Raw genomic sequence first — 23,183 nt, 5'->3', positions numbered from 1 at the left:
CTCAGACAGTACCAACAAAGAGGGATAAAGCAATAGTTTAGGCTATGACTGACAAATGTTAAAAGCTTTCTGACACCAGTCGATTTGAAATTTTTTAAAAATTGCCGGAGTTCTTCTTTAAGTTTTTAAAACAAAGTAAAAGTTCAGATTATTTTAGGTAAGAAGCCCCCCCCATTCATACTGTATGTACAGTATATAGGAGGCTATATACCCTGTATAGTAACACCCGAGCCTGTCTGTATATATACAGTGGTGCCTTGGATTAGAAGCATAATCCGTTCCATAACGGCGCTTGTAATCCAAATCCACTCTTAAACCAAAGCAAATTTTTCCATAAGAAATTACTGAAATGCAGACAATTGGTTCCTCACCCCAAATATAATGATTTATTATTCTGAATAACATGTGGAACAGATGAAACAATGAGAAGCAGCAGAATCTGTGATATTATAAAATACTGTACAGTAATGGAGAGGATGGGAAACACAAGGGCGGACAGAGACTGCAGGGAGTATAAAGGAATGAGCAGGGCAGATGTGGGCACATACATGCAGCGCTCTCTGTCCGGGGAGAGAGGGGTTACAGCTATGGGGAGATTACCTCCACAGTCCTGTCCTCTGATGTAAGCCCCAGCCTGAAGTGATCTGCTATGATTTGTAAGGTGAGGGAGACTTCCTGGGTCAGAGTACAGGGCTGTAGACCCCGCTATGCAGACCATGCCCCTCCTCCCCTCCCCCTCCCACCCAGTACAGGGAGCTCTTACACCAAAGCAATGTTCTTACACCAAGTCACCATTTTGAAAAACTGTGATCTCTTACACCAAGTTACTGTTACACCAAGGTACCTGTGTATGTTCTTCCTTCTATTATCAGTACAGACAGTAGGCTGGATGGTGAGGGATAATGACAGTGGAATGAGATGTCTGGCAGTGTCGCCCTGCTGGGCTTGGTCTAAGCAGCACATGGGCAGGGTGGGCTGGTTTATACTGGGCTGCTGAGCTGGGGCGCAGGATGGTGAGCAGCCCCCAGCAGCAGCTCTGCCTCCAATGCAAATAAACAGGCAGGAGACTGATTTGACTGACAAATCCAGAAGCGGCAGCTGTAGCCTCCCGGAGACACAGCCAAGTGACAGCCGCCAGGGACAGGCACAGTGACAGCCGCCAGGGACAGGCACAGCGACAGCCGCCAGGGACAGGATGCGTCCATGGAGCTGCCATCCTGCCCAAACTACCTGCTGAGGTCCAGCATCTGCCTCATCCTGCTCCGAGGTAAGAGAGGAGCCCACTGTGCTCTATGGAGAGGAGGAGGATGTATAGGCTGGGGGGGACTACAAGGCTCAGCAATCCGTCAGCTGACAGGGCATGGTGGGACTTGTAGTTCTGCAGCTGCGGGATAGTTAAAGCTTCTTTTTCTCCACAGATTTATGGAATTATCTATGTATCTCAGTATCTATCTATCTATCTATCTATCTATCTATCTATCTATCTATCTCCTATCTATCTATCTCCTATCTATCTATCTATCTATCTATCTATCTATCTATCTATCTCCTATCTATCTATCTCCTATCTATCTATCTCCTATCTATCTATCTATCTATCTATCTATCTATCTATCTATCTATCTCCTATCTATCTATCTATCTCCTATCTATCTATCTCCTATCTATCTATCTATCTATCTCCTATCTATCTATCTATCTATCTATCTATCTATCTATCTCCTATCTATCTCCTATCTATCTATCTATCTATCTATCTATCTCCTATCTATCTATCTATCTCCTATCTATCTATCTATCTATCTATCTATCTATCTATCTCCTATCTATCTATCTATCTATCTATCTATCTCCTATCTATCTATCTATCTCCTATCTATCTATCTATCTATCTATCTATCTCCTATCTATCTATCTATCTCCTATCTATCTATCTATCTATCTATCTATCTATCTATCTATCTCCTATCTATCTATCTATCTATCTATCTATCTATCTATCTATCTCCTATCTATCTATCTATCTCCTATCTATCTATCTATCTATCTATCTATCTATCTATCTATCTATCTATCTATCTCCTATCTATCTATCTATCTATCTATCTATCTATCTATCTTCTATCTATCTATCTATCTATCTATCTATCTATCTATCTATCTCCCATCTCCTATCTATCTATCTATCTATCTATCTATCTATCTATCTATCTATCTATCTATCTATCTCCTATCTATCTATCTATCTATCTATCTATCTATCTATCTTCTATCTATCTATCTATCTATCTATCTATCTCCCATCTCCTATCTATCTATCTATCTATCTATCTACCTATCTATCTATCTCCTATCTATCTATCTATCTATCTATCTATCTATCTATCTATCTATCTATCTATCTATCTATCTCCTGCTATTTATATTTATTTGTTTCTTTATTGTCTTAGTTATAACATGTATAGTAGTAGTAAAGAAAATCTTTAAAAATCTATATATTTATAGAAATATTGTTTATATTACTTTTTATATTTATAGATTTAGTAAATACAGTATAGTATGTGGTATATATATATATATATATATATATATATATATATATATAATGTAGTATCTATGTGTAACACATATATATATCTTACTTACTTTATCTTATGTATAAAACCAGCTTAGAGGGACGCTTCTATAAACACATGGTCTGTTTGTAGTTTTCGCCTTCTCAGCTACATTTTGCCTTGTTCTGTATAATTTATAAGGTTTGTATGATTCTTATTATATATATATATATATATATATATATATATATATATATCGGGTAACTTTATGTCCATCCTTGGTGGTTTTGTGTGGGTGACGCTCAGTAATGGACAGACATTCAGTAACACCTCCACCTGTATGGTCGGGGTCCGGTCCCACAGCCGTGTATACAGGAGCGCCATGTGTACGTGTATGGTTCTGTATTTCTTACTTTGAATCCAAATCTGAATTTATTGGGGTAAATCACTGTCTATACAACGTCCAGAGCAGCAGGATACAATATACTTTCACATATATATATATATATATATATATATATATATATATATGTGTGTGGCGTCATTCTCATAACATACTGCTATCCTGTGGCCCTGCGCCATATAGGACTGGAACAGAGCCACAATACAGCCCGGTACCTGATGTGATGGTGGACGGGGGAGGGGTATGTGTTAGGGGGGTGTAGTCAGGATGTCGGCAGTTAACAGGTATTGTCTCCCTATAATGGTCACATCTGTCGCCCGTATAACAACGGCCGCACAGTTTACACTCTCCTGTTAGTCGTAATCCGCTGTACATTATTAACGAGGATGTTCAATAATAAATCAGCTACAAGTTTTCCCTTTCACTCGTCTGTATTACTTTACACTTTTATTTTCTCTTTGTACATTGAGTCATGTGACAGGGCATGCTGGGAGTAGTAGTTACTAGGCGGCTGCAGATTACAGTGTGAGGTGTCATTGTAATATACATTGGGCAATGCTGTATGCGAGTGATAGTCTAGGGGTGCGCAAAACTTCACCCGAAGCCCCGCCCATTTGTACAGGACACGCCCACAATAGATATTCCTCTTCACCATACACCAGACCTCCTACATAGTCACCAACCTAGACCTACTGTATATATTAGCCCCCCCCCCAGTATACAGACCCCAGGACAGAACTCCCCTGTGTCCAGACCCCAGACCAGACCCACCTGTCTACAGCCCCCAGACCCCCCACACATCTTACAGACTCCAGACCAGCCCCCTCTGTTTACAGACCCCGAAGTAGCCATTTAGTCAAACCACCTGTATACAGGCCCCAGACACCCTATTTTTACAAAAGCCAAAACAGACCCCCCCCCCTATTTACAGACTGCAGTCCGGACCCCCATGTATAGACCAGACATTCAGCTTCTCACCGCTCCCCAGGTTCTCTGCTTTGGACAATAACTTTTTATTCCCTGATAATCCCATCTTGCTGTGTTTGGCTGTGCCTGATCCCCATAGATCTGCTGTGCCTGATCCCCATAGACCAGCTGTGCCTGATCCCCATAGATCTGCTGTGCCTGATCCCCATAGATCTGCTGTGCCTGATCCCCATAGACCAGCTGTGCCTGATCCCCATAGATCTGCTGTGCCTGATCCCCATAGATCTGCTGTGCCCGATCCCCATAGATCTGCTGTGCCTGATCCCCATAGATCTGCTGTGCTTGATCCCCATAGATATGCTGTGCCCGATCCCCATAAACCTGCTGTGCCTGATCCCCATAGACCTGCTGTGCCTGATCCTCATAGATCTGCTGTGCCCCATTCCCATAGATCTGCGGTGCCTGATCCCCATAGACCTGTTGTGCCCGATCTCCATAATTTGCTGTGCCCGATCCCCATAGACCTGCTGTGCCCGATCACCATAGACCTGCTGTGCCCGATCCTCTTACATCTGCTCTTCCTGATCCCCATAGGTCTGCTGTGCCTGATCCTCATAGATCTGCTGTGCCTGATCCCCATAATTTGCTGTGCTCGATCCCTATAGACCTGCTGAGCCCGATCTCCATAAATCTGCTGTGCCCGATCCCCATAAATCTGCTGTGCCCGATCCCCATAAATCTGCTGTGCTCGATCCCCATAGACCTGCTGTGCCTGATCCCCATAGACCTGCTGTAATCTATTGTTGACTCCAGCAGCATGTGTCCAAATCTTCTGCAGCGCCACCACAGGAGGAATGGGGAACTGCACTTCTCATTACTGTAAGTGTCCTCCAGTGCTGGAGACTTTCCTTACACAGATAGTGCTCCTCAGAATTGCTGCTGTCTTCTGGAAACAGCGCCCCTCTTGTCCGCAGTTTGGGAGTGAGTTTTGCAGCTCATTTCCATTGAAGTAAATGGACCTTAATTGCAATCCTACATACAACCTGAGGACCGGGGTGGCACCGTTTCTGGAAGATAGCAGCCATGTTTTTCTACTTCCGGAGAACCCCTTTAATCTTTCTTTTATTAGTCAGAGCAATAAATTTCCTGTGACCTCCGGCAGCACAAGGACAGAACTACAGAGCGGGGGTCCTCAATGATACCCCAGCTTCTTGGACCTCTATAACCTGGAGTATTGGGATAATGGGGCTGTCATGTGGTTTTCGAGGTGGAGTTCCCCTTTAACCTTCTCCCCCATATAAGTATATCTATGTATATATTTCTGTGCAGCGTTCTTTCTCGCTTTGTGCTCACAACATAACACAAAAGGATTTTTTTTATTTAACCCTCCGTCCTTTGTTGTCTGTCAACATTGGCTGCTGTGTTTTGGTCTTACCAGACTGGAAGGATTCTGACTCCCATCGTGCGCCATGTTTGTGCATTCCACAAAGCGATCAGTCCGGAGGGAAGAGACGCTCTATTTTATTGCACACTGTCACATTATTCTGAAATATTACCGCCACCCCTCTTCATATCCAGTACAAGCAGCAGACAGTCTAAAGAGGAAGCCCTGACTAAAGGCTATCCTGTATTACCGAATGCTTCTCTTATATATCTTAAAAGGGCACTCCGGCTAAAATCTTTATTCTTTCAAATCAATTGGGTTGAGAAAGTTATTAAGATTTGTAATTTACTTCTATCTAAAAATCTCCAGTCTTCTAGTACTTATCAGCTGCTGTATGTCCTGCAGGAAATAGTGTATTCTCTACAGTCTGACACAGTGCTCTCTGCTGCCACCTCTGTCCATGTCAGGAACTGTCCAGAGCAGGAGAGGTTTTCTATGGGGATTTGCTGCTGCTCTGGACAGTTCCTAGAGGTTTGGCCTCTAGGACAGGATAGGTGATCAGTATCTGATCCGTGGGGGTCAGGATAGGTAATCAGTATCTGATCGGTGGGGGTCAGTCCCCCAGGACAAGATAGGTGATCAGTATCTGATCGGTGGGGGTCAGGATAGGTGATCAGTATCTGATCGGTGGGGGTCAGTCCTCCAGGACAGGATAGGTGATCAGTATCCGATTGGTGGGGGTCTGACCTCCAGGACAGGATAGGTGATCAGTATCTGATCGGTGGGGGTCAGGATAGGTGATCAGTATCTGATCGGTGGGGGTCAGGATAGGTGATCAGTATCTGATTGGTGGGGGTCTGACCTCCAGGACAGGATAGGTGATCAGTATCTGATCGGTGGGGGTCAGGATAGGTAATCAGTATCTGATCGGTGGGGGTCAGTCCCCCAGGACAAGATAGGTGATCAGTATCTGATCGGTGGGGGTCAGGATAGGTGATCAGTATCTGATCGGTGGGGGTCAGTCCTCCAGGACAGGATAGGTGATCAGTATCCGATTGGTGGGGGTCTGACCTCCAGGACAGGATAGGTGATCAGTATCCGATTGGTGGGGGTCTGACCTCCAGGACAGGATAGGTGATCAGTATCCGATTGGTGGGGGTCTGACCTCCAGGACAGGATAGGTGATCAGTATCCGACCGGGTGGGTTTTTTGCTTCTATCCTGTATGTAGGTGTATACTCTTGGGACAAGAATGTGTTTTTGTTTGGTTTTTGTAACTTTTTATTGATTTATTTTTCCAGAAGCGACAGCTTCCCTCTGTAGTTTTTATTGTTACCATTTTTGAGCACATTTTTATTTTGGCAATGTTCTGTGCAAAGCTCCTACGGTATGTGTTCCCTCCATCAAAGAAGGGGTTAAAGAGTTGTCCTAGGTTAGAAAGAAGGATCTTATATCATATGTCCCAGTGTATGTGCAGAGGGTACCCCGCACTGGAGATGACACTATAATCCCGCACTGGAGATGACACTATAATCCCGCACTGGAGATGACACTATAATCCCGCACTGGAGATGACACTATAATCCCGCACTGGAGATGACACTATAATCCTGCACTGGAGATGACACTTTAACCCCGCACTGGAGATGACACTATAATCCCGCACTGGAGATGACACTATAATCCCGCACTGGAGATGACACTATAATCCCGCACTGGAGATGACACTATAATCCCGCACTGGAGATGACACTATAATCCTGCACTGGAGATGACACTATAATCAGGGCCGTATTTACCATTAGGCACCCGTGGTCCGGTGCCTAGGGCAGCACCTTGCAGGGGGGCAGCACCAGGGAGCAGGGGGACAGAAAAAACTATTTTTTTTGTTTTTATTTTTTTAGTTTCCCTCCTCCCGTTCAGACTTGCCAGTAAATCTGGTGTCTTTTCCAGGGGGGTGGGGGGTATGGTGGTATTGGTCAGGTCTGGTATCGCCAATAGGTGCGTGTAGATGGGGCGTCTCCAGGTTTAGTGCCTAGGGCAGCAGCAGCTGTTAATACAGCCCTGGCTATAATACCGCACTGTAGATGACACTATAATGCCGCACTGGAGATGACACTAAAATCCTGCACTGCAGATGACACTATAATCCTATGCTGGAGATGACATTATAATCCCACACTGGAGATGACACTATAATACCGCACTGGAGATGACACTATAATACCGCACTGAAGATAACACTATAATCCCGCACTGGAGATGACGCTATAATCCTGCACTGGAGATGACACTATAAGGCTGGGTTCACACTATGTATATTTGAGGCTGTATTTGGTCCTCATGTCAGGTCCTCATAGCAACCAAAACCAGGAGTGGATTGAAAACACAGAAAGGATCTGTTCACACAATGTTGAAATTGAGTGGATGGCCGCCATATAACAGTAAATAACGGCCATTATTTCAATACCACAGCCGTTGTTTTAAAATAACAGCAAATATTTGCCATTAAATGGTGGCCATCCACTCAATTACAACATTATGTGAACAGAGCCTTTCTGTGTTTTCAATCCACTCCTGGTTTTGGTTGCTATACAGCCTCACAAATACAGCCTCAAATATACATAGTGTGAACCCAGTATAATACCGCACTGGAGATGACACTATAATACCGCACTGGAGATGACACTATAATCCCGCACTGCAGATGACACTATAATCCTGCACTGGAGATGACACTATAATACCGCACTGGAGATGACACTATAATACCGCACTGGAGATGACACTATAATACCGCACTGGAGATGACACTATAATCCCGCACTGGAGATGATATTATATTACCGCTCACTTTGTTATTTGTCATTGCCGTATTACCTCATTACCTGTTATGACATCCTCATCTTGGTAAATATTACTCGGTGTGTGAGAGATGTCCCCGGTCTGTGCGGACCGCCATGTGGGGACACACCCCGTATAATTATTGCTTTCAGTTATAATATTATATTTACTATTCCTCCAGAACATCACGGAATCTGGGGATCTCTGAGAATACAACAGCGACGTCTGATCCTCACATACAGGTCACTGCTTCATTACTACTGCAATACCAGATACCACCGCTACATAACCTGCTGCAGAGCCAAGCGGTAACTGACAGATGTCTCCCTATATACCTGCCAGTCAGGGCCAATGTACTTGTACATAGGAGCAGTATTATAGTAGTTATATTCCTGTATATAGGAGCAGTATTATAATAGTTATATCCCTGTATATATAGAGCAGTTGTATAGTAGTTATATTCCTGTATATAGGGGCAGTATATTAGTAGTTATATTCCTGTATATAGGAGCAGTATTATAGTAGTTATAGCAAATGGAAAAAACAGATCCGGGCACTCACCGGCAAGGTAGGATTTCTTTATTCAGGCACTATGTTCAGCGGGGAAGGGAGGACAGGTGGAGGTGCGGGCGCACGCTACCCCAGGACAGCTGTTTCACGGCTGATTGCCGCTTCCTCAAGCTTAGGGTATTACCCTAAGCTTGAGGAAGCGGCAATCAGCCGTGAAACAGCTGTCCTGGGGTAGCGTGCGCCCGCACCTCCACCTGTCCTCCCTTCCCCGCTGAACATAGTGCCTGAATAAAGAAATCCTACCTTGCCGGTGAGTGCCCGGATCTGTTTTTTCCATTTGCTATTGCATTTGTCTTTTTCTATACGGAGCACCCCGGTGGATTTATTATCTCACCTCTGTCCTGACTACTGCTGTATGTTTGTGGTGCCGACTGCTATCTGCCTTTTGAGATTATAGTAGTTATATTCTTGTATATAGGAGCAGTATTATAGTAGTTATATTCCTGTATATAGAAGCAGTATTATAGTAGTTATATTCCTGTATATAGGAGCAGTATCAGCTGGGTTCACACACTGTATACTTCAGGCTGTATTTGGTCCTCAAGTCAGGTCCTCATAGCAACCAAAACCAGGAGTGGATTGAAAACACAGAAAGGCTCTGTTCACACAATGTTGAAATTGAGTGGATGGCCGTCATATAACGGTAAATAACTGCCATCATTTCAATATAACAGCCGTTGTTTTAAAATAACAGCAAAAATTTGCCATTAAATGACGGCCATCCACTCAATTACAACATTATGTGAACATAGCCTTTCTGTGTTTTCAATCCACTCCTGGTTTTGGTTGCTATACAGCCTCACAAATACAGCCTCAAATATACATAGTGTGAACCCAGCTTTATAGTAGTTATATTCCTGTATATAGGAGCAGTATTATAGTAGTTATATCCCTGTATATAGTAGCAGTATTATAGTAGTTATATTCCTGTATATAGGAGCAGTATTATAGTAGTTATATCCCTGTATATAGTAGCAGTATTATAGTAGTTATATCCCTGTATATAGGAGCAGTATTATAGTAGTTATATTCTTGTATATAGGAGCAGTATTATAGTAGTTATATCCCTGTATATAGGAGCAGTATTATAGTAGTTATATCCCTGTATATAGGAGCAGTATTATAGCAGTTATATTCCTGTATATAGGAGCAGTATTATAATAGTTATATCCTTGTATATATAGAGCAGTTGTATAGTAGTTATATCCCTGTATATAGGGGCAGTATATTAGTAGTTATATTCCTGTATATAGGAGCAGTATTATAGTAGTTATATTCTTGTATATAGGAGCAGTATTATAGTAGTTATATTACTGTATATAGGAGCAGTATTATAGTAGTTATATTACTGTATATAGGAGCAGTATTATAGTAGTTATATTACTGTATATAGGAGCAGTATTATAGTAGTTATATCCCTGTATATAGGAGCAGTATTATAGTAGTTATATTCCTGTATATAGGAGCAGTATTATAATAGTTATATCCTTGTATATATAGAGCAGTTGTATAGTAGTTATATCCCTGTATATAGGGGCAGTATATTAGTAGTTATATTCCTGTATATAGGAGCAGTATTATAGTAGTTATATTCTTGTATATAGGAGCAGTATTATAGTAGTTATATTACTGTATATAGGAGCAGTATTATAGTAGTTATATTACTGTATATAGGAGCAGTATTATAGTAGTTATATCCCTGTATATAGGAGCAGTATTATAGTAGTTATATTCCTGTATATAGGAGCAGTATTATAGATAGGAACTTCCACACAGTGCTGAACTTTTACTTTAAAGAACATTGACGGTATCATGAAAGACAACCCCTAATACCTTCACAATATCTTCGCTGTCTTGGCGGCCATGTTTACATCTTAAATACCCCAATACTGTTTCCTAGAAGATGAGTAAGGGTGAAGCTGTATTGGGAGGACAGACGTGTGTTGTTAATTAGCGCAGGATACAAGGCAGTAATGAGGAACATGTTGTCCTAATGACTCAGTCATCACATCATCACCGCTTATGTGACTGGGACTTCTCTCCTAGAAAGTTGTCGGAAAGCTCAAGGTTTATCAGCACTTTCATCATATGTTACAATCCCCAGTTATAATGGGTAAAGTGAGCGCTGGTGACTGGTTGTCCTATTACCTGTAATAACCAGGTGTTCAGTTTCCCTTTAGCACCACCCCAGGGGATATACCGGATTACATGGTCACCAGGGTTGGGTCCTGCACAGTAATGCTCCGCACTATGGCTAATACAAGGAGCCCTGACTAATAAGTCACAGGTAACAATCATCCTATACAGTCTCAGGGGCTTCCATCTTGTATCCAGTCACTAAAGCCCTTTAGGAGGATGGAGAAGGAGGATGACATAAAATAGGAAGGCAAGATCAGACAGCACTCAGGTTTGTTGTCTGTAACCATAAAGACGAATGGGTTTACATAAGAGCTGCGTACACAAAGCAGGAAGTGATTTTTAGTCACAACTAGTCCCAAACGTCTACATATCATTCTTACTCACAGTTCAGGGGTACTCCGGAGAATTTTTTTTTTCTTTCAAATCAACTGGTGTCAAAGTTATACAGATTTGTAATTTATTTCTATTTAAAATTTTCCAGTCTTCCAGTACTTATCAGCTGCTGTATGTCCTGCAGGAAGTGGTGTATTTTCTCCCGTCTGACACAGTGCTCTCTGCTGCCACCTCTGTCCATGTCAGGAATAGAGATGATCAAACATTGAGATTTTGCTGGGTAATAGGCTGAATGGAAAGGCATCGGGAATCAAATGCTGAAGGTTCGAGTTCGATCGAACTGGCAAAATCCCGATGTTCGATCATCTCCAGTCAGGAACTGTCCAGAGCAGCAGCAGCAAATCCCCATAGAAAACCTCTCCTGCTCTGGACAGTTCCGGACATGGACAGAGGTGGCTGCAGAGAGCACTGTGTCAGACTGGAGAGAATACATCACTTCCTGCAGGACATACAGTAGCTGATAAGTACTGGAAGACTGGAGATTTTAAAATCATCTTCAGAATAAAAAATCTAAACACATAAAAAAAGCAAATATATATATATATATATATATATATATATATATATATATATATACACAGGGTGGTCCAAAAGTAGGTGGACAGTATGTGTAAAGTGAAACAGGCCCAGTCTCCCCCGGCAACCAATCAGATTCCACCTTTCATTCCTCACAGACTCTTTGGAAAATGAAAGGTGGAATCTGATTGGTTGCCGGGGGCGACTGAACCAGTTTCACTTTACATCATGGTTGATAGCTCTCCCCCTTCGTAGCCCTATTACACATACTGTCCACCTGCTTTTGGACCACCCTCTCTCTCTCTCTCTCTCTCTCTCTCTATATATATATATATATATATTTTGTTTAATTTTTGTGATGTCTTTAGACTCTTTATTCTGGTTTTCCTGCTCGTTGTTTATTTACTTTACACATTTAGAAGAAAAAAAATGTTGTCTACGCCTTCTCCTATTTACACACATAAGTGATCCCTCCAGGAGATGTTTCTGTGTTTGCTGAAGCCGAGAGCAACCTCCTGCTCCTGGCAGCGGCCGTGTAAGTTCATGAACAGGTGACAACCGGGAGATTACTATGGAGCAGCTGACTACTGCCGCTCCTTCCTACGAGTCTTCAGGGACAGGACACGGCGAGCGGGATCACCACGTAGAAGGCCAGAAACATTGACTCCATTCTTCTCCTATTAAAATGACGATTTATGCACTAAGTATTAATTGTCCTCGTATGGTCCCAGACCTGGGACTTATTCACACGTGACACCTAGAGAACAACAAGCTGTATCTTCTAATGGCCTCCATATTGATTTTTTTTAATTAACTTTTTGAGTGGTAAAGAGCGATTGCGCCATTGCGTTTTTATTTTATGCTTTTCCTTGTGCTGTATGAATAATTTATCACCTTTATTTATGGGTTGTTATTATTACACTCGTGCTAGTTAGCTGCAGTTTCTTAAAAAATATTTTTATATGCTAACAAGAAGACGATGTAGACTGCCCGTCTGAAAGACTGAAGTGTATCTGCGGCGTCCTGAGGAGATCGACTACTTGCTACTAAAACCAAATAGAATACTTAAAGGGGTTATCTAGCGTTAGAAAAACATGGCCACTTTCTTCCAGAGACAGCACCGCTCTTGTTTACAGGTCACGGGCGGTTTGCAATTAAGCTCCATTCACTTCAATGGAACTGAGTTACATAACCTGCTCCCAAACTGGAGACAAGAGCGGTGCTGTCTCTGGAAGAAAGCGGCCATGTTTTTTTAATGCTGGAGAAACCCTTTAACAGTAGCCTTTTCCATGCGGATTTAGGCTATGTTCACACTACGTAAAAGTACGGCCGTTGTTGCTGATGGCGCATCGTGTGCGCTCCGGCCGGGATCCCATACGCCGCTGCGAAAAACTGACATGTCAGTTTTCTGCGGCCGGAATTCAGTGAATTCAGAAAGACCTGTCAGTGCACACAGTGAAGCGAGCGCCTCCGGCCGCTTGCTTTACTGTGTGCTATGGGAAGCTCTGATGCGATCAGAGCTCTGCGGCCGAAAGATCATCCGGCCGGTACTTAAGTACCGGCCGAGATGATCCGGCCAGAGACTGGCCGTTCCGAGACCCGGCCGGGGTGACGGAACAACCAGTCTCATACGCAGTGTGAACATGGCCATAAACTGAATTGCATGTATCCCTACACAGAATAGGTAGAGTATTCCCCTGTGAGGTATATATTTACAGAAAAACATCCAACGTGTTAGGCTGGGTTCACACTGCGTTTTTGCAATCTGTTTTTTTCATCCATTTTTTTGCAAAAAATGGATGAAAAACGGATTGCAAAAAACAGATGCATTTGTGTGCATCCGTTTTGATCCGTTTTTCCATTGACTTCTATTATTAAAAAAAAAACGGATCAAAACGGATCCGTTTTTTTTGACGGACTCAAAAACGTTGCTGACACTATTTTTTTGTCCGTAAAAAAAAAACGATCCGTTAAACGTAAGCTGAAAACCCAGTGTGAACCCAGCCTTACCGATTGACTGACCTGCTGCTGGTTGGGCCGATTGTACGTCTCTCATGAACTCTTGTGAAGTTGAGCTGATGCCGGTGGATAGTTGTAGTCGATCTTCTGGCCGGTGGCGCATAGTCATTCGCCATGCTGGGTATGTCTGGTAAAGAATATTGTGTGATGTCAGTGATACAGATCCCTGTTTGGTGCAGAATGCTCTTCAACCAAATGTGTTCCTCTTTGTTATGAATTTCTATAACCTGTTGGGAAAAATAGAGAATAAATATTTTCTATATGTTATATGGTTCTTCCCCTTCCCTATTGGGAAAATATGTAAAGAGTTTCCGGAAAAAATAAATAAATGATACTCACCTATCCCTGTCCCCCACAGCTCCCACTGGAAGTCTCTGGGTCAGGAGATGAGGGGAAAAGGGGGAGGTGAGTATCATTTATTTTATATTTTTACCAGATTCCCAGCAACTCGATCTCGAATAGAAACATAGAAGATTGTCGGCAGAAAAAGACCCCTGGGTCCATCTAGTCTGCCCTTTTAGTATTTCCATTCTTATTATCTTAGGATAGATGTATCCTAAGATAATATCTGTAATATATGTGTAAAACTTGAAATTTACAATGCAGTTGAAATAACTCGTGAGCTTTATGATACTGGTTGGTTGTTAGGATTGGGGAAATACCATGCGTATGTTTTTAAAACTGTTAAAAAAACCCACACTTTTATGTAAAACTTTAACATTTTAAATAAAATATAAAAATATTAATTTAATAATTCCTTCATCCCCCGGGACCTTTGGTTGATGTCCGTCTAGTGGTCAGTATCCTGAGCTCTCTATGTCAGACGGGCTCCAGTAAAGCTGCGGTGAACTCCTATTAGCCGGTCACTTGTATACTTGACGTTCCGTTTCCCTCACCAGGAATTTCACAGTCAGTCTACAAATCTATGGAGAACCATGCAGGAAGTCATTGTACCTTGTGGGTTGCTCTGTTTGTTTAATAAACTGGAAGACGATAGTTCTCCGGCTGCCAGACAGGGAAGTATCTCCGTGACCTGAACACTTCCTTTTTTCAGGTGTTTACTTTAATTTCCCCCCTCCCAGATAATGCTGGCAACGTCAGGTCATGGTGAGATGTGCTGCTGGGAATCGTGTTCACTGAGCGTTTGACGATATATATGAGGCGACCTCTGACCTTTACTGACATGGCAGGGTGAGGCTCCATGGACATGATGTTTTTGCTCCCATATTTTGGAGACACCTGTACACTCTATATACAGTATATATATAAAGGGCATGTCCTCACCATCTCCAAACTGTCCACAGTCCCATAACAATGATTTCTAGTCACTGGGGACAATTACCCCATTGCCAGTTTAGGACCCATTGGACCTTAGGCCGGGCCTAGTTATCCTTATGGCTATTGGAGCTATACCCCAAGTCACCGGCAACCCACAGTGAGAAGACCGTGGACTTGAGCAAAGCAAGAGAAAAAAAACCCTCATGACCTCTATCTCAATACTATAGGGTGCCAAGTTGTTGGGAGTTCATAGTTGTATTCTTGGAACCAATTAGAACCAGTTGAGGGGTGTAAGTCTTTCTGTATGTTGGTTATTGGTGGTTATAATAATATGGAAAGGTTTGGGGTTATTGGGTTTTAAACTTTCTGTTATATAATAACCATGAAATTCATTGGAAATAATGTTCCTGTGTCATGCACATAGTAGGGTTTCAAAAAGTTTCATAGGTCAGGGGCACAAATTTTTGAAACCCTAGGAACCATGTGTGATTGACTATGGCATTGGGGTGAGATAGCTCCATCTCAGGTCCGCAGCATTGTGGACCATCAATGATCTCATTGGTTTGACCACAGTCTTCTCTGCCCGGTCGTAGCTTGGTCAGTAGAGGTGAGCGAACCGGCCGAGGTTCGGGTACGTATGAACCTGAACTCTCTGCGTCTGATTCTCGCTGTCTGCAGCCTCCGTGAAGAGGGTGGATACAGCCGGAGGACCGCCTGGAAAACTGGGATACAGCCTATGGCTATGGCTTGGCCGGTTTGCTTATCTCTATTGGTCAGTTGTAGGTTGGTCAGTTGTAGGTTGGTCAGTTGTAGGTTGGTCAGATGTAGGTTGGTCAGATGTAGGTTGGTCAGTTGTAGGTTGGTCAGATGTAGGTTGGTCAGTTGTAGGTTGGTCAGATGTAGGTTGGTCAGTTGTAGGTTGGTCAGATGTAGGTTGGTCAGTTGTAGGTTGGTCAGATGTAGGTTGGTCAGTTGTAGGTTGGTCAGTTGTAGGTTGGTCAGATGTAGGTTAGTCAGTTGTAGGTTGGTCAGATGTAGGTTGGTCAGATGTAGGTTGGTCAGTTGTAGGTTGGTGAGATGTAGGTTGGTCAGTTGTAGGTTGGTCAGATGTAGGTTGGTCAGATGTAGGTTGGTCAGTTGTAGGTTGGTCAGATGTAGGTTGGTCAGTTGTAGGTTGGTCAGATGTAGGTTGGTCAGATGTAGGTTGGTCAGTTGTAGGTTGGTCAGATGTAGGTTGGTCAGTTGTAGGTTGGTCAGTTGTAGGTTGGTCAGATGTAGGTTGGTCAGTTGTAGGTTGGTCAGATGTGGGTTGGTCAGATGTAGGTTGGTCAGATGTGGGTTGGTCAGTTGTAGGTTGGTCAGATGTAGGTTGGTCAGATGTAGGTTGGTCAGATGTAGGTTGGTCAGTTGTAGGTTGGTCAGATGTAGGTTGGTCAGATGTAGGTTGGTCAGTTGTAGGTTGGTCAGATGTGAGTTGGTCAGATGTAGGTTGGTCAGTTGTAGGTTGGTCAGATGTAGGTTGGTCAGTTGTAGGTTGGTCAGATGTAGGTTGGTCAGTTGTAGGTTGGTCAGATGTGGGTTGGTCAGTTGTAGGTTGGTCAGATGTAGGTTGGTCAGTTGTAGGTTGGTCAGTTGTAGGTTGGTCAGATGTGGGTTGGTCAGTTGTAGGTTGGTCAGATGTGGGTTGGTCACATGTAGGTTGACCAGATGTAGGTTGACTTTTCTTCTCCTTTTCCCCTCTCCCACCCATCTTTTAGGTTCTTACCGTGGTCCCATGGTGACACGTTGGTCCCTGTCTGAGAACTTTAGACCTGGAAGCCGATAGAGAATGTATGAAGTGTCACAGATGTAACTGTACACGACATGTAATAGATTGAGGAGACAGTAAATCATGATGTGTACATGGGGTGGAAACTCCCTTTAATAGATTTTTAAGTTTTTTACTGTCGGATGATTTACAGAAGAGGAACTACCATAAATGATTCAGACTGGTAAAACGTTACTGGCATCATAAAAGGACTATTTGTATACCTGTCGTTGTACAAACTCACTGGAGAGGCAAAGAGCCCGGAGCCAGAACTGCTGTCACACATCACTGATATCTGGGTTCATCTGCTGTGGCTCCGGGTGCTAGATAGTACCAGCAGTGGGCTAACTGGTGGGCTAACTGATGGGCTAACTGATGGGCAATTGCTGTTTCAGATGCTTGAGGTAGTAGGTAGAAGATAGGTGTTACTAGATAGGTGTAGGGACTGTCGTAGTGGTACAGAACTCTGCCGGAATGGTTTAATGTGTAACTTGGTGCAGAAGAAGAAGACTCTCATACTCACTTTAGGATTAGAGTGAAAACATAGACCGCCTTATGCCAAACAGGTCCAGCAAGTGTCAGCTTTGGTAGCACAAGTCCCAGGCTTGAACAACTTCAGGTTCCAATGGAGTACTTCAGCTTCTGCACTTTGCTCCGCTGTGGACTGATCTCTAATACTGTAGATTGTCCTGACTCTACAAGATATCCCAAGCGTAGGCAAGGTGTACCCAGATGTCAGTTACACATCCAATACCACAAGTCTTATATGTCCTATAGGCAGCCATATAAATGTCCTCCATGTGTCACCATATAGTGCTCAATATGGAGCTGTGGTGTAGGGTTAACTGGCTGAGCAAGAAGATACTTTTGTTATGTATGTGTTATTATGGGGACCAGGGCCGATTCTAGGCTTTCTGCTGAGGCAAAACCTGAAATCTTCCCCCCCCCCATTTTTAGGCACTACCCATGATCCTAGGTCAACACAGAAGAGGTTTCAAAGTTTCCAAGATTTCAATACTGTATACATCTCCTGTCTGTAGGAAGCCCGAATAATGTATACCCCCTCTGTAGTTGTTCCCCCATACTGTATACACCCCTCCCCCTGCAGGCAGTCCTCATACTGTATATATCCCTCCCTCTGCAGGCAGTCCCCATACTGTATACACCCCTCTCAAGGTCAGGTAGCTCCCATACTGTACACATACCCCCCTAGCAGGTAGCCCCATACTGTATATCCCTCCCTTCATTCAGGTAGCCCCCACACAGACAATCCACCCCCATCATCCTCCTCAGTTCTCCCAGGTTTTTGCTCAAGAGATCACAGGAGGAGTCTTTCTGCATACAGGAGACTGGTAGGGAGCGTAGCCACAGCTGCATTGCTACTGACACAGACAGCACTAGTGATACAGACAGCTTCCCCAAGTGTAATGTCTATTCTAATAGTAACATGTATTATATAGACATCAGAGGAGGCTGCAGCACTAGTGACACCGACAGCTCCCCCCAGTGTAATGTCTATTCTAATGGTAACATGTATTATATAGACATCAGAGGAGGCTGCAGCACTAGTGACACAGACAGCTCCCCCCAGTGTAATGTCTATTCTAATGGTAACATGTATTATATAGACATCAAGGGAGTCTGCAGCACTAGTGACACAGACAGCTCCCCCAGTGTTATGTCTATTCTAATGGTAACATGTATTATATAGACATCAAGGGAGGCTGCAGCACTAGTGACACAGACAGCTCCCCCTGTGTAATGTCTATTCTAATGGAAACATGTATTATATAGACATCAAGGGAGTCTGCAGCACTAGTGACACAGACAGCTCCCCCCAGTGTAATGTCTATTCTAATGGTAACATGTATTATATAGACATCAAGGGAGTCTGCAGCACTAGTGACACAGAAAGCTCCCCCAGTGTTATGTCTATTCTAATGGTAACATGTATTATATAGACATCAGGGGAGGCTGCAGCACTAGTGACACAGACAGCTTCCCCAGTGTAATATCTATTCTAATGGTAACATGTAATCAGTGGCGTAACTACCGCGGTCGCGGCGGTCGCCGCCGCGACCGGGCCCGCCACAAAGGGGGCCCCGCGAGGCCCTCCCGATCAATCACTCTTGTGACCGCAAGCATTGTTTTGCTTGCGGTCACAAGAGTCCGGCTCCGTCTTCCCCTGGCTGCTGCGCGGCTGCTGGGGGTGTCACGTCTTATCCCCGACAGCGCGCGCATCCCAGAGCTCCCTGCGCGCCTTGGGCCGGTTCCGGTGCGCAGGGAGCTCTGGGATGCGCGCGCTGCCGGGGATAAGATGTGACACCCCCGGCAGCCATGCATCAGCCGGGGACAGACCGAACGAGTGAGGATCAACGTGGAAGCGCGTTGTCAGGTGAGTTAAGTTTTGGTTTGTTTCTTATCAGCCTGCAGGGTGGGGGGAAAGAGGGGGGCATCTATGAGGGTGGGGGGAAAGAGGGGGGCATCTAGGAGGGTGGGGGGAAAGAGGGGGGCATCTATGAGGGTGGCATCTATGGGGGGGGGGAAGCGGAAGGCATCTATGAGGGTGGGGGGAAAAAGGGGGGCATCTATGAGGGTGGGGGGAAAGAGGGGGGCATCTATGAGGGTGGGGGGGGAAAGAGGGGGGCATCTATGAGGGTGGGGAGAAAGGGGACCATCTATGAGGGTGGGGGGAAAGAGGGGGCATCTATGAGGGTGGCATCTATGGGGGGGGGGGAGGGGGCATCTATGAGGGTGGGGGGAAAGAGGGGGGCATCTATGAGGGTGGGGGGAAAGAGGGGGGCATCTAGGAGGGTGGGGGGAAAGAGGGGGGCATCTATGAGGGTGGCATCTATGGGGGGGGGAAGAGGAAGGCATCTATGAGGGTGGGGGGAAAAAGGGGGGCATCTATGAGGGTGGGGGGAAAGAGGGGGGCATCTATGAGGGTGGGGGGGGGAAAGAGGGGGGCATCTATGAGGGTGGGGAGAAAGGGGACCATCTATGAGGGTGGGGGGAAAGAGGGGGCATCTATGAGGGTGGCATCTATGGGGGGGAGAGGGGGGCATCTATGAGGGTGGGGGGAAAGAGGGGGGCATCTATGAGGGTGGGGGGAAAGAGGGGGGCATCTATGAGGGTGGGGGGGGGGAAAGAGGGGGGCATCTATCAGGGTGGGGAGAAAGGGGACCATCTATGAGGGTGGGGGGAAAGAGGGGGCATCTATGAGGGTGGGGGGAAAGAGGGGGCCATCTATGAGGGTGGGGGGAAAGAGGGGGGCATCTATGAGGGTGGGGGGAAGAGGGGGGCATCTATGAGGGTGGGGGGAAGGAGGGGGTCATCTATGAGGGTGGGGGAAAAGAGGGGGGCATCTATGAGGGTGGAGGGAAAGAGGGGGGCATCCATGAGGGTGGGGGGAAAGAGGGGGGCATCTATGAGGGTGGGGGAAAGAGGGGGCATCTAGGAGGGTGGGGGGAAAGAGGGGGGCATCTATGAGGGGGGCATCTATGAGGGTGGGGGGAAAGAGGGGGGCATCTATGAGGGTTGGGGGAAAGAGGGGGGCATCTATGAGGGTGGGGGGAAAGAGGGGGGCATCTATGAGGGTGGGGGGGAAAGAGGGGGGCATCTATGAGGGTGGGGGGAAAGAGGAGGCATCTATGAGGGTGGGGGGAAAGAGGGGGCCATCTATGAGGGTGGGGGGAAAGAGGGGGGCATCTATGAGGGTGGGGGGAAGAGGGGGGCATCTATGAGGGTGGGGGGAAGGAGGGGGCCATCTATGAGGGCGGGGGGAAAGAGGGGCATCTATGAGTGTGGGGGGAAAGAGGAGGTCATCTATGAGGGGGTCATCTATGAGGGGGGGAGAGGGGGGCATCTATGAGGGTGGGGGGAAAGAGGGGGCATCAATGAGGGTGGGGGAAAAAGGGGGGCATCTATGAGTGGGGGGGGAAGAGGGGCATCTATGAGTGGGGGGGGAAGAGGGGGGCATCTATGAGGGTGGGGGGGGAAAGAGGGGGGCATCTATGAGGGTAGGGGGGGAGAGGACCATCTATGAGGGTGGGGGGAAAGAGGGGGCCATCTATGAGGGTGGGGGGAAAGAGGGGGCCATCTATGAGAGTGGGGGGAAAGAGGGGGCCATCTTTGAGGGTGGGGGTAAAGAGGGGGCCATCTATGAGGGTGGGGGGAAGAGGGGGGCATCTATGAGGGTGGGGGAAAAGAGGAGGGCATCTATGAGGGGGGGGAAGAGGGGGGCATCTATGAGGGTGGGGGAAAGAGGGGGGCATCTATGAGGGTGGGGGGAAAGAGGGGGGCATCTATGAGGGTGGGGGGAAAGAGGGGGGCATCTATGAGGGTGGGGGAAAGAGGGGGGCATCTATGAGGGTGGGGGGAAAGGGGAGGGGCATTATGAGGGTGGGGGGAAGAGGGCCATCTATGAGGGTGGGGGGGGAAGAGGGGGGCATCTATGAGGGTGGGGGGAAAGAGGGCCATCTATGAGGGTGGGGGGAAGAGGGGGGCATCTATGAGGGTGGGGGAAAGAGGGGGCCATCTATGAGGGTGGGGGGGGAAGAGGGGGGCATCTATGAGGGTGGGGGGAAAGAGGGCCATCTATGAGGGTGGGGGGAAGAGGGGGGCATCTATGAGGGTGGGGGAAAGAGGGGGGCATCTATGAGGGTGGAGGGAAGGAGGGGGGCATCTATGAGGGTGGGGGGAAAGAGGGGGGCATCTATGAGGGTGGGGGGAAAGGGGGGCATCTATGAGGGTGGGGGGAAAGAGGGGGCATCTATGAGGGTGGGGGGAAAGGGGGGCATCTATGAGGGTGGGGGGAAAGAGGGGGGCATCTATGAGGGTGGGGGGAAAGAGGGGGGCATCTATGAGGGTGGGGGGAAAGAGGAGCCATCTATGAGTGTGGGGGGGAAAGAGGGGGCATCTATGAGGGTGGGGGGGGGGGGGAAGATGGGGCCATCTATGAGGGTGGGGGGGGGAAGGGGACCATCTATAAGGGAGGGTGGGGGGAGAGGGGGCCATCTATTTGGGGGGGGCAACATAGGGGGAGAGGGAATACACAGAGGGGGGCATATATTATTAGGGGGTCACATAGAGTCAGGGCTACCCACTAAATGAGGGTGTAGAGGGGACAATACAAATGTGCAGTGTGTATATAGATGAGGATGGTGTCAGAGTGTGGAGCCTAATATGTCTGTCTGGCAGATTCTGTGGATTCGTGGCTCAGAGAAGTTCTCATAACGGCCCAGGGCAAATGGAGAAGATGGAAAGGAAAGAACTCCGATCAGAGAAGACGTCTCCTGTGAGTCACCTGATATAACTGCACTGTAATGTATATGGTGTATAGAGCCTGTGTAGAGCTGGGGCCACCTCTATATGACTGGATGAGGTGATTTAGTATACTGGATTTGGTCAGTAACAATATGGTGGTGATGGTAGTGGTTGTGGTGTGGCGGTAATGTTTCCTTCCTATTTACTGGTATTACTGGTAATATTGGTCTCAGTATACAGGATTTGGTCGGTAACAGTATGGCGGTAATATGTACGGGGTGATAATACTTTCTCTTCCAATATGCTGGTGTTATTGGTAATATCTGTCTTGGTGTGTGTATATATATATATATATATATATATATATATATATATATATATATATATATATATATACACACCAATAGCATCACTTGGTCGTGAAAGGATGGAGGGGGCCAAGTTGGCCTCTCGCACCAGGGCCCAGGAGACATTAGCTACGCCCCTGCATGTAATAGATAGACATCAGGGGCGCTCAGTATCTGCATGCAGCAGCACTACTGATATGTAAGTGCGCCAGGACCAGAGCTTGTGCACCTCTGCAATCCCCAATACAGCCATTGGTGGCAGCAGAGGGGCTATGTAAAGGTCTAAAAGTCTAAAAAATATAATAATAATCATAATAATAAAATAATATATACAGTTTCTTAACAAAGTTATTTTACTTTATTAAAGAAATGCAAAAAAAATTCTGGCAAAATTCCCTTTTATATGGAAAAAATAAAGAGAAAAGTTCTGGTTCTCTCTAACGCGGGAGGTAACGAATCCTCTTTGTGTCTCCTGTGATATTCATACATAATTATGGCTCCGTCTCTTTAGATATTGAACTGATAATCGCTGTCATATTAATAGGCGCTTCTCTCCAGAGCCCACATATACACAGAACATTTATTTATAGGCTGATAACCTGAATAGGACGCATTTTTCCTATGTAAGAAAATAACTTTACCTAAGCCTATGTTATTCCAGAAGACCAATCTGTGCAGAAACCTGTCAGACTATGATCTAATAAGGATATATTTAGAGATGACAAAAAAGTAAGGAG

General features: G+C 45.6%; 1 protein-coding gene across 2 annotated transcripts in view; it reads left to right on the top strand.

Annotated features, from left to right (window-relative positions):
* The first annotated feature begins 941 nt into the window (after positions 1-941).
* Positions 942-23,183, top strand: part of HEPACAM2 (HEPACAM family member 2) — a 58,037-nt gene continuing 35,795 nt past the window's right edge. Inside the window, exon 1 of one of the 2 annotated variants that reach the window (XM_069959419.1) lies at positions 942-1,267. In XM_069959419.1, the coding sequence (XP_069815520.1) occupies positions 1,204-1,267 (64 nt within the window). In that variant the 5' untranslated portion in view covers positions 942-1,203. The remainder of the gene's footprint in view (positions 1,268-23,183) is intronic. The other variant, XM_069959418.1, reaches the window with a different exon arrangement.

Source organism: Dendropsophus ebraccatus, chromosome 2 (genome assembly GCF_027789765.1).
Source record: "Dendropsophus ebraccatus isolate aDenEbr1 chromosome 2, aDenEbr1.pat, whole genome shotgun sequence".
In the NCBI taxonomy this organism is placed as follows: domain Eukaryota; kingdom Metazoa; phylum Chordata; class Amphibia; order Anura; family Hylidae; genus Dendropsophus; species Dendropsophus ebraccatus.
Note: the sequence above shows the minus strand (reverse complement) of the source record. Positions and strands in the feature narration are given on the sequence as shown.